At 51.0% G+C, this 12714-nt stretch overlaps 1 protein-coding gene across 4 annotated transcripts in view; it reads right to left on the bottom strand.

Moving 5' to 3' along the window:
- The window catches only part of ABCD4 (ATP binding cassette subfamily D member 4), a 38380-nt gene extending 29516 nt beyond the window's left edge, over positions 1-8864 (bottom strand). For all 4 annotated transcript variants that reach the window (XM_019518835.1, XM_019518832.1, XM_019518833.1 and 1 more), the window contains exons 1-4: positions 8793-8864; positions 6501-6631; positions 6259-6386; positions 5538-5677 (exon numbers count right to left, since the gene is read on the bottom strand). In XM_019518835.1, coding sequence (XP_019374380.1) covers positions 5538-5677; positions 6259-6386; positions 6501-6631; positions 8793-8833 — 440 coding nt within the window. In that variant the 5' untranslated portion in view covers positions 8834-8864. The remainder of the gene's footprint in view (positions 1-5537; positions 5678-6258; positions 6387-6500; positions 6632-8792) is intronic.
- Between the last annotated feature and the right edge of the window lie 3850 nt (positions 8865-12714).

Genomic DNA, 12714 nt, shown 5'->3' with positions numbered 1-12714 from the left:
ACTGGACGCAGTACTCCAGCTGCGGCCTGACCAGTGCCGCGTAGAGGGGGAGGATCACCTCCTTGGACCTGCTTGAGATGCATCTGTGGATGCATGACATGGTATGGTTGGTCTTCCTGACCGTGTCCCCACTCTGCCGGCCCATGTTCATTTTGGCATCGACAATGATTCCAAGATCCTTTTCCTTGGAATTATTATTGAGGTCTGGGCAGAATTGTCATCTGATTAATCCTCAGAGGATTTATCCAGTGTGGTTTTGAAGGAAGCTACTAGTGGGGCTCCCACTTGCCTTGGGAAACCATTCCCCAACCTAGTGAGATTCATTAAGATGCCACGGCCCTCACCAAGAAAAGATGTTCCCTCTCTTACCTTCATCTAACTTCTGTGTCTCACCCCAGTAATCTCCCCTACCACCTCTCCCCTTTCCTGGTGTTCACAGCCTGTGCACCCTTGGCCTCTCTTACTCATTTTTCAGGGCCCACCTGCTCTACAAAAATCACTCTGTGACATCCAAAACTTTTGGCCTGAGCACAGATTCCTGTTAACAACATAGCTGGGTCCCATCCAGACTGTGTTCAAGCGGTAGACTGAATTTTGGTTGAACTGTATGCTGGCCCTTAGCCACCATCTGGATATTTTAAAGCTTTCCCTAAAAATCAATTCTTCCAGCTACTGATCATTTCCACTCCTCTTTCCCAAACTCCTTCTAGTTTGTCAACTTCAAGCAAGGAAGGAAGTGCCTTGAACAGAAGGCAGTGCTCTAGGCCTGGCTGAAAGCCAAAGGAGCACTCCTCTTTCTGCTCAGAGACACAATACCTCTGCGGTCCCAAAGCAGCAATGGCTTCTAAGTTTTTGCAGCCAGAAAACACTGATCTAACTGCTGCTTGTCCTTGTTTCTGTGAAGTGTTCATAACTGTGGCCCTCAAGTTACATTTTAACTCAGACTATGGACTCCCAGCAGATATGTTTTCCTTCCTTTATCTGTTGAGCAACATTCATGGCACAACATAAGTAAAACTGATTCAGAAGCCATGCTAGAACCTAGAAGTGTCTGGATGTCCAGGGGCAATTCCTTATCTCCCCGAGTGCAGAAGAGACAGAGTGAGAAAGAACTGTGATAGGATCCAGTTCAACTCATATAATGTCAGCTAACCAGCATGCCAATCCTACAGCCCCATAAACTGGCACAAGTAGCAAGGGGAAGTTCCCACTTTTATACAGTAAAGCACAGGGTTTATGGTCACAAGCCAACAGGTCAATAGGGGGGAACAGGTAAAAGGTAAAGAAATATCGATATTGTGGTAACATATACTCAACACCTTAATTTCTCTCCTGTATTTCTGGAGGTGTCCCCAACCAAGCCTTTAGTCCCTAGATCACTTAAACAGCAGCCTGCAAATACCCCCAAGTCTGAGACCAGCTTTTTCAGTCCACAGTCCTGGCTGACCAAACCAGTGAGCTCTCCAGCTCCTCTGTGTAGGGCTGACCAGGTTCCACATACACACTGCTCTCTCTTCCCCTTACTCCAGCCTCAAGCTTCCTCTTCCTTTTTCCCTTGCCCCCCAGAGGGCTGGGGGTTTCTGGGAGTTGCAGACATCAGAGCTCTGCAAACTACCCCCTGGTTCCACCTGCTGTTACACACATTATGTTCACATTACACAAGAAACCTCTTCACACTCAGATTCCCCAAGGATAACCCATCATCAGTGCTTCTGCAAAGAAGTATTATTGATAATAAGCAGCAGGTGTTTGGGCAGGGGGTGGGATTAAAGTGTACATTGCAGCAAACCAATAAACTAATTCTGCTGCAGAATTTATGAGCTGCTGTAGTAAAGTTTGGTGTTTCTGTGAAAGGCCTAGGGACCTTGTTACAGTGCAAATCATTAGTCATAGGTTTGGGAAGGACTTCAGACATCATCTAGTCCAATGGTACTCAACCTTCTAGCCCCACGGACTGAATGAGTGGTACTGAGGCAGTCTACAGGCCGGATCCCATGAGCAGGGTCAGTCTGCGGGCCAGATTCAGCATGGGGTCAGTATGTGGGGCTGGTCTACAGATATAATCTTGCACACCAGATCTGGTTCTATGTGGTAGCAATTAATGCTGCCATGGCTCCCTGATGCCAAATATCCAGACCTGTGGGGAGCCCCACTGGCCAGAGGTTGAGCACCACTGATCTAGTCCAACCCACTGCAAAGATCCAAAACTGCTCTTTCTGGACCATTCCAGACAGCTGCCTGCCCAGCCTCCTCTTGAAAACCTTCAATGAAAGATTTTGCAACTCCCCTCAGCAGCTTGTTCCCCTGCTTACTGCTCTTATAGTTAAGCAGTGCTTCCTGAGATGTGATGCAGATTTGCTTTGCTGAAGTTCACACTCATTGCTACGTGTCCTGCCTTGGGTGGCAAGGGAGAACAACTTTGTTTAGCAGCCATTCATATGCATACGGACTGGAACCCAGGTCTGCTCCGAAGTAAGGGCTCTAACCACTGATCCATAGAATCACAGAAAATAAGGGTTGAAAGGGACCTCAGGAGGTCACTTTGTCCAACCACCTGCTCAAAGCAGGACCAGCCCCCACTAGATCATCCCAGCCAAGGCTATGTCGAGTTGAGTCTTAAAAACCTCCAAGGACAAATATTGTACCATCTCTCTAGGTAACTGTTCCAGTGCTTCACCACCCTCCGAGTAAGAAAGCTTTTCCTAATTGTGTATCCAACCTAAACCTCCCTTGCTGCAACCTGAAACTATTGCTCCTTGTTCTGTCATCTGTCACCACTGAAAACAGTCTAGCTCCATCCTCTTTTGAACCCCACTTCAGGTAGTTGAAGGCTGCTATTAAATCCCCTCCGTCTTCTCTTCTGCAGACTAAATAAGCCCAGCTCCTTCACCCTCTCCTCATAAGTCATGTGGCCCAGCCCCCTAACCATTTTTGTTGCCCTCCGCTGGACTTTCTCCAGCTTGCCCACATCCTTTCAATAGTGGTGGACCTAAAACTAGACACAGCATTCCAGATGTGGCCTCACCAGTGAAGAGTAGAGGGGAATAACTACTTCCCTTGATCTGCTGGCAGCACTCCTACTAATGCAGTCCCTGTATGCCATTAGCCATCTTGGCAACAACAGCACACTGCTGACTCATATCCATCTTACTGTTCACTGTAACCCCCAAGTCTTTATCTGCAAAGCTGCTGCTTAGCCAGATGGCCCCAAGCAACTGTGGAGCCAGGTTCATTCACATTTGAGTCTTCAGGCACATTCCAAGGATAAAAACTAAATGTGACTTATAAAGGACCTCTGGCTCCTCTCACAGCAGAAACAACCAGGCAAACACATGGTTTTAGGCTAGATATCAGGAGGCGCTACTTCACGGTCAGGGCGGCTAGGATCTGGAACCAACTTCCAAGAGAAATGGTGCTGGCTCCTACCCTGGGGTCTTTAAGAGGAGGCTAGATGTACAACTTGCTGGGGTCATTTGACCCCAGTACTCTTTCCTGCCATGGCAGGGGGTCGGACTCAATGATCTGCTCAGGTTCCTTCCGACCCTAGAAACTATGAAACATGCTTTTTTGGCTTAATGCATGCTCTGCATTGGCCTCTATGTCTGTGAGGCACCCTACAGTTTGACAAGCACTGAGTTCCAAACTCACCCTTGCCTTATTGACCCAGTACAACATTTTGTCACCAGAAATATTGCTGGAGGCAGCTCCCATGATCGCTAGAGATTGTGGTTCAAATCCATTCCCTCCTTGCCTGCTCCTGCACCTCCATCCCACATAGCCGTGGTGCTACATCACTTAGTTACAGGAAAACCCTCAGCTGACTATGTCACCATTAATAAGTACAGCTCCCAGTAAGCAGCCATTTCCTGTACTTATCACAGGGCTCAGTCTGGTTCCTCAGGAGGGGTCACCAGTGAGATAAGTATGCAAGGATCCATGTCAAAAGCAGATTCCTGAGCCTATAGGCAGGGCTCTGTGAATGTCATGGTGCTTCATAACTTACTACATAACCACTTCTTTTTAATTCACTCCAAATATTTGTTCCAGGACCTGAACTTACTTTTAAACAGGAAACAAAGTAAGGTCCCTTAGCTCTGCAATCTATGATTGAGTGCAACTCATGTAGTGTTGTCTACAGCAGGGTGGGCAAAATGGTGGATCTGGCTGGCAGCTGAACTCCATTTCCCAGCAGCCCCTGACAACATGGCTGGGGCCATTTTCCATGGAAACCCCAGCAGCCACCACACTGCCATTGCACAAGGCTCGAGTTTCCATGGAAACCAGCCCCAGCAGCAGTGGCAGGGTGTTTGGCAAGGCATGAGCTGCTCCAGAGCCAGGCTGGGATTTTGGGCAGTGAGTGTGGTCCACAGCCAGGTCAGAGCCGTGATCCGCTGCCTGCATGTCCCTTCCCAGGGCATACAGGCTGCAGATCATGACACTGCCCTGGCTCTGAACTACACCATCACTGCTGTAAGGAGCTCTGCTGCAAACCCTGCCAGCAGAGGCAGTGCTAGGCAGGGTGCTGGGAGTGCTATAGCCACCTCAAAATTCCCCACAGCCCCCCTCCCAGCAGCACCACTGCAGCCACTACCCACCTTACACAGGTGGCAGCAGCTGAGCCCACCCCACTCCCACTCCCACCCGCAGCATGGCACCCCCCCTCTACCTGCCAGCGCTGCTGGGGCCAGTCTCCACAGAAACCCTGGCCCTATGCTATCACAGCATGGCTGGTGCGGGGGTCTCCATGAAAGATCAGCCCCAGCCAAACAAACAAGCAGGGGCTCCTGGGAAATGGAGTCCACTGCTGGCCAGATCCAACTCGTGGCCAGACTTTGCCCACCCATAGTGGCCTATGAGATAGTGAAGTACAATTGGGAAAGGAGTTCTCAGGGTTTGGTGAGATGAGTTATGAGGAATTCACCTCTCCACCCACCACTTCAACTACTACCCCAAACACTGCCAAAAAGGGGAAGGGGGAAATGCAGCCCCTATCCAGTATTGTACCCTCTCTGCAAAGCACAAAATCAGTTTCTGAGCCTTTCCAGAGGTCACACACCCAAACAATCCTTTCTCTGCTGTCAGGACCTGCATCTGATTAAAGTCACGGGTAATTTAAGGTCCAAATAAACAAGGGAGAGAATCCTATGTGTACTGAACTGTGGAGAGGGAAGGGTGGGGTAGAGGACCCCTGCCACAACACAGCACACCTACCAGGAGAGAAGCCAGGCTTTGTAAAAAGAGGGGGATGGGGTCAGCAGCAGAGGCCTGATACAAGAACAGCAGCACCTTTGGCCAACCTAAGGGCAGGATACAGCAGTGACAGTTCTCTACAGAGCTCTACCTGCCTCTCACAAGTCACCAGGCAGAGAGCCTGAATCACCCGCCTCTGGGAAAAACATGAAGCAGAAACACACCCCCACACACACAGCTCCAATCAGCCTCCTACCCAGGGCAGCCACACCCAGACATGTCAGGAAAGAGTGAGGGGCAGACCAAGAGGTGCCAAGCAAGGTGGGAAGAAGCTGCAGGCAGCCTACGGGTTATCGATGTCCTCGTGCAGCACATTTAGAGTATAATACACCTGTCCCTCAAAATATTGGCAGTGAAGGTCCTCAGTGAGAGTCTTCCTCCAGCTCACATACATCAGGTTACTGATAAACTGGTCAAAGCTTTTCAGCTGAAGGGGGAGAGGCAAGATAGAGAAAGAACATGAGGAACAGTCAAGACAATCACTTCACACCAAAAACTGGAACGATTCAGTGACAAAAAGGCAATAGGCCCATCCCACAACTCACTGTCTACATAGGGCAGGAGGAGCCTCAGATCCTTCAGCAGTGGGGCCAGCTGAACACAGCCCTATGGTTCATCCCAAGCATCAAGATGCTTCCTGTGATGCTGGTCAGGGAGTGTCCTAGAGGCAGGGTGCTTCTGGGAATGCCTCATATCTAGCTTTTGAGCCAGCAGCAAAGGCCTTGCCTCCTACAGCACATCACATTATCACATCATGGCACCTCCTCCCTCCCTGCGTGGACTTGATCCCAAAGGCAGGAGGCAGCACCATATCTTATCAAAGGTCCCAAGTTCCTGGGGGGGGTGGGGACTGGTCTGAGAGTGTGCATTACAGCATAGGGAGGCTTATTTCTCATGGGGTCACACTCTGCTCCTCCCCACCCTTCCAGAGAGAGTATTCCTCCCTTACTGTAGGACCCCTCTTTGCTCTCCCTACCTCACAAGTGCTTGAGGAGTGGCCCCCCTTACCGTGGAGTTGACTACAATGAGAAGCAGAGCAATCACAGTCAGAGTTTTGAATCCATACAAGTCCTTGTTTCCCAGGACGCCATAGTACTGGCTGGGGATCAGTCCCACTTGGTAAATGACCAACTGTTCTGGGAGGTAACAAGCAAACATAAGGGAACAGTGAAGGTCTGAGAAAGCAGTAGAGCCTTGAAGCTTGCACCAAGGCTTAGACACCCTCCAGTCCCAACTGTTCAGTCACTTACCCAACAAGGTAATACACAACAGGGTCAGAAACATCAGCACATTCTGGGAAGACCATTTTGGAAACAAGATGGCCTGAATCCTCAAAAAACGTTGCAAGAACTTCAGATCCAGCTGGGGCCGGGACTGAGGTCTAGTACAAGACACAAACAAAGCAGAGAACTGAAGCAAACAAGCAGGGTTCCTAGAACGTGCTTTTCTGACCCTGTCTGAATGGAAAGGTATCCATTGCTGCTTCTCTGGAACCAGACCCTATCAACCCTTTCTTTCTCCACTTCAAGAGAGACACCTCAAGTCTCTAGGGACAGTTGAAGGAGAAGATATGGACCAGTTTTGATGTACCAGGTATGTACTGACCCTAAAAATGAAGGCATGTATATACTCTCAAGTGCATCCATAAGAACTCATCTGCTGGGGACACCACACCAGAACCTTTGTGCTGGAAGATGCCAAGAAGCTGCTGCTGCTAGATGGTGTGTTATGGTACTACATATAATTTAATTTTTTTTTTTTAATTCTTTTTTACTTTTCCTGAGTCTTCTCTGGCCTGGACTAGGCTGGCCTTCAGCATACTCTAGGAACCAGGCAAGTGCTTTGGGTCTAGCCCCCAACATCTGAGAGGGCAGGGCAGGCTCTTCACACAGGCCTTGTCCACATTCACCTGCCTCTACCATCAAATGTTCTAGCAGCAGATATCACCTACCACCACCACACACATCCATGTGGCTCTGGCAGCTGCACACAGTAGAGTGCACCTTGGGGAGGCATTATCACCTGATGAAACTGTGATAGCCAAGGGGTGTGGGAGTGTCCATGCATGGCTTCTACCAGCTGGTGGAGAACAGCATTCAGCAAAGGCGATTTAATTTTGCCAGCAGAGGTTCTGCCCCCACAGAGGCGCTCCAAGCATAGGCACATACAAATTTTTGCCAGAACTGGATTTCTGCCAGCAAAACTCTGCAGTGCAGAATGGCCATGAGCATGAATGAGGGCAGCTCCCCTGGTAGTCTCCATCTCCCCAGACTATTCTGCACTCTGGCAACATGCAAAAAGCTTATCATGTCAATGAAACAGCTGAACTAGACAAGAAAGGTGGGCCCATCTAGGGGAGGCTGAAGCCCATTCATATGCATTCCCAGGGAAAGCTGCCAGCCTGACTGTTGACTTGCATCCGTCAGCCTAAGCAACATGCTAAAGCTTAAAGCCTTCTTCCCTGGTGGGGGGGATCTTCCTTTCCTGTGCATCACTGTCTGGCTGCCACACCTGCAGCCCCCACACCAGGTACAGCTCAGTGTCACACACAGAGGCAACCCGAGTAGGGTGCTGGGTCCTGCCCCGGACGCAAGGAAGCCAGCAGCAGATTCGGGGGGTTGAGTGGCCCAACATGAAGCCGACGGCAGCGCAGTTACCGCAGCCACTCCACCCAACTCTCCAGGACTCTCCAAAGTGTGGGGTCCGGGGCAGTCGCCACGATTCGCCCCCCCAAGGATGGCCCTGGTCCCACTCAAGGCCCTGCCTGGAGCAGAGCCCAGGGCCCCAAGACTGACCTGTACCCTGCTCCTTCCTGGTTTCACATCACCCTGTGCAGCACAGTCACGCCCTTGGGCTCAGTGTCTTGCAGCTACTCTCCCTGTTCAGCTCTGTCCTCAACCCCTACATCCTGCTGCCTGTTCGGCCTCATCTTGCACCCTCTGCTGTGGCCCCCTCTGCCCTCCCAGCCACAGATGCTAGTGTGGCACCCTCACTGTCGCTTCAGCCCTAGGGATGCAGTGCACCATGCAGCTCCCTTCCCCCACCACCGGCCTGCCCCAGACCCACCCCTCTCCCCCCTGCTGAGTGCCTGCAAGGCCCCTAGGCTCCCCCCACCCAAGGCAGGCAAGGCCACACCCTGTCACTCAGCTAGATCCTCGACTGAAGCTCCATGGCCTGCCGGAGCCTAGATAGCCCATGGGGCTAGCAGGGCACATGGCCAGGACCACCACTGGCCCCTCACAGCTCCCCCAGACTGGAGGCCAGGCACACTCACAGCTGAGCTCTCCCGGAACAGCCTCGGATATCAGTGTCCTGTCCGCCCCCACCCAGGCCTTGTTCATCCTAGAGCCAGCCAGTGCCCCCACCCCAGCCTGGCACCTTGCACCCCCGCCAGCCCCAGCTGGGCACCCCCGGGGAACCTGAATCCTTCCACCAGCCCGAACCCCAGCCTGGCACCCAACACCCCCGTGTATCCTGAACCCACCCTCCACCCCAACACCAGCCTAGCACCCTGCACCCCCAGCTAGGCAGCTTGCACCCACCGGCCCCCGCCACACCGCGGCACCGCCCGCCCGTCGGCCATGAGCGTGTCCCGCCGTCCTCAGCCCGCAGCAGCCCCGCCCCTCGATGAATATTCATCACCTCTGCTGACTATTCATAAACTCCAACCCCCCCCGCTCGGGCCAAGAGATCGCCGCGGGGACAGTAGAGTTCGAGTGCTCTGCTAGAGCGGCTCCGACAGAAGAGGCGCATGCGCAGGCCGCATGATGGCAAACCTGTCATGAAAATCCCACTGGGGCGGCTGGAAGGGCTATGCGCCGGGGTTCCGTCCTCCCGTGCAGCTGCAGGGAGAAGAGCGCCCCCTCCCGGAGCCACCACGCGGCTCTGGAGGGACAGCGCCCCCTGGCGCCGCGCCGAGCGCAGCCGACTTTCCTGAGCATCCTGCTCTCAGGAGCTGGCAAGGGCGGTCCGGAGCAGGGAGCGCTGTCCTGTGGGGCGGGAGCCCATGGGAGTGGGGCTTAGGCTGCGCGCTTCTGTACGTGTCTCCTGGTGCAAGTAGGCAGAGCTTAAAAGCAGAGCAAACCGAACCCCAGCAGCAGCCCTGGCGAGATGTGCGTGTTTGCCACGCTGTGCCTCAGCCAGTGGCAGCTGCCTGCCGGGTCCCCGCGCTGCCCTTGGAGCCCTTTGGCTTGAGGTCTGGTGCCTGCCACCCGTGTCTCAGCCCTTTCTGCTTTTCTCCATAGATGAGGTTTGCTCACCTCGTAGGGGAGCCATTCAGGAAGGTCGAGACATGGCTACAACCAACACCCCCAAAACATTTACCAACACAACACCCCCACAGACTCTACCTATGCCTGAAGAAGGGTGTTTGTGCACTTTTTTCCAACTATTTAGTTGGTCTAATAAAAGATACTGTATTTACCCAAAGAACCTTGTCTGAACATCATAAAGGAGTTCTTTCTGATTTATGGCATTGTTAAACCTGTGCCGTGCTCCTGGTGTTAATGTGCCATAAAGATTTGCAATGTAAAACTTGCTTCATTGAGATCACTTAAATGGCATGGTGCTGCTAATAGTACAGCCTGGGCAACAACCCTCCTCCACTTAGCGCTGGGTGAAGCATTATCTGTTTGCAGAATGAGCTTGTGCAGCCGTGAGCACCCCATGATGCTGATCAAAGCACAATAAAGCAGTAGGACTGTGGGATGAGTTTACATTGGTGGCTGCCTTTTTATCTCAAACATTGTTCACAGCTGAGTCACCCCCTGAAAACCTGCTGCACTTGCCTACTGGTGCCAGAGAAACCAAACAAATCTCCTCCACTTAATCCACAGTTAAGATTGAGAATTTCTTCCCCTGTACAAAAAATCAAATCCCTGGGTCACTATACTGAGGAATGTAAATGTTTCTAGTCAGCAACTTCTCAGTTACAGTTTTGACACCAGACCCCAACACCTCCAATCTGATCTCCAGCATCAGCATCTGACCAGGCAAACCCTATCTGATCAAACAGCCCAACAAAACTCTTGTGTATGAGTGTTCCTGCATGGTTTACTGCTTAATCCAAGCATGCTACTACCACAGCACCTCCCTGAAGCCTCCCTGCCTGCAGCATGCCAGATTGCACACAGTGACAGTTTATGCTGCAAATCTGACTTTGAGGGTGCTATTTGTTCTAGATTGTCGCTGGCAGCAGAGCTCTTTGATGCTGCTAGAGCATAAATGGACACCACTACAGGGAGAAGCAGAAGTACCTGAACTTGAATGTCCCATTAAAGATCCCTTTTTGATTGAGGGAAGCCCTGCACAGGAGGCAAGGGAATGAGAATGGCCACCTCGCAAGTTGTTAACATTTGGGGTTGTCAGTCCAGGGATAGGGTTGGGAATGGAGGGTGGGCTCAGAAATTTCAGAGAAGCACCGAAAATAAACAGAACTGCTTATGAGTGTCCTGCCACTGTTTTTAAGAGTTTTTCATCCAGAATTACAGAGTACCATGTTGATAAATGGCACACAGATGGGTAAAGACATCAGAATAAAACAGTTTTATTCAGACAGTGATTAACAACCAGTCCTACATGTGCTATTATCCTGTGAGGAAATCCCCCATAGAAGCTGAGCAGGGAGCTGTTGAAGGAGCAGAAACAGGAGGCAAGACTGGTGGGAAATGGGGAGAGTGTATGGCAGGAGGGTGAAGAATTGGAACCTGAACTCCCATCTTCCTGGTCTTTCAATTAACTCATGTTCAGAGCAGAAATCAACTAAAGCTAGTTCCTTCCAGAAGCAATACTGTAAATAGTTATCTACACTGAGGGTGACAAAACGCTGTCGTTTGAATCTTCTGGGCACTTCTTCTCCACTCTCCCCTGTTTAGACTGCTTCTTCCACTTTGCTGTTCAGCCTTTTCTTGCCTGTGTACCCTGGGGTCAGGCACAGAGCAACTTTGGTGGGTGAGTAAGGGAGGAAATTCACTCCCCTGTGAAATTGCTCCTCCCAGCTTATTCCTCTTGGCTGCTCCGCTGTGGCAGTATCTGATCCCATGCTTGAGCCTTTCAAAATAAAATCAAACTATGTACAAGCAAGAGTTAAAAACAAAACAAAGCAAAACCAAACCACCACCAATACAGAGAAGGGAGTGTGTGGGAATGACAAAACAACCTACTTCCTTGCAAATACTGTTCTCCCTTGGCAGTGTCCCTATTCCCCTTGTCTCAGCTTTCTCCACTCAACCCCTCTGGCTGCTGCAAGTCAGTCACGCTGTTATCAATCCTATTTGAAGGTTAAGCTTCCAATGACACAGATCATCCCTGCATAATTTAGCCCACCAGTGATGAATTTTACACCTATACCATCAAGAAATAAATGTCAGCCTACTGCTCCAAAAACTGGAACAGCAGCTCAGGGCCACCGCTTCCCATCAGCAGGGGCAGCATTTGAACTGTGGCATTTGTGTACCTTTGCCCTGTCAATAGTTCCTGGAATTGACCTGACTTCTCTGACTCTCTCTCCCCCCCCATGTTCCCCTCTCCAAGGCTGGTGGCATCTCCCCTCCCCAGAGAAGGACTAAGTGGCTTCCCAACAGGGAAGGAATATTCATAGTCCCAGCTGTTCTGAACTGGACTCCTTTGGATGCCTGGAAGCTGAGGGATCTGACACACTCGTACATGCTGGGCTGCAATTGTCTATTCCAAATCCTTCCCCATCACCCCTTTGTCCTTCCCCTGCCTGATACAGCACCTGCTGTGAGCCCCATTTAGTGGATCTGTTTCAAGAATTTTCCCTGGCCCCTCCTGACACAGCCAAGATCAAGAACAAAAGAAAAGTTCATTCCCTGGGCCTCTCTATCAGCTCTTCCCCCTCCCCCCAAGCCTGTGTCCTAGACAGTTGGAGCCTTCTCAGCACTGAAACATTTACATCTTTTACAACACCCTGCCCACTCCTCACACTTCTCCAGCAGCAGAGAGGCGGTCCACTCCAGGACATGCCTTGGGGCAAGGCGAGGGTGTGCGGTGCTGTTTACAGGAGAGGCCACAGCATACCTGCTATTATGGGTACAGGACAAAGAGGAATCTCCTCTACACTACAGTGCTTTGGCTTAGTGATTTGTAGATCAATGGAAGTCAAAGGTGGCAACGGTTTGCTACTACCATGCAGCCAATTCCTGCCCTGGCAGCACAGGAGAGAGTTCCCTCTGGTGTATTAATCCAGGCTTTACCCAGCCCCATTCTCTATGTCCCAAGATGTGACTCCCTCCCAGAATCTGATTAATCTGGGTGCTCAGGAATTTAAATTCAGCCTGGATCTTCCGCAGCTTCAGCTCATTCTGTTGCTCTCAGTTAGAACCCCTTGCCTGACAACCAGGGATCCTGGTTTTCTCCGATAAAAAAAATTCCCAATTTTGGATTAAAAAAGGAATCCAAAATACACATTTTTCTGTGATTAAAATGAAACACCACTTTTATATA

This window comes from Gavialis gangeticus, unplaced genomic scaffold (genome assembly GCF_001723915.1).
Source record: "Gavialis gangeticus isolate Ggan-Ray unplaced genomic scaffold, GavGan_comp1, whole genome shotgun sequence".
NCBI lineage: Eukaryota > Metazoa > Chordata > Crocodylia > Gavialidae > Gavialis > Gavialis gangeticus.
This window is presented reverse-complemented; position numbering and strand designations above follow the sequence as displayed.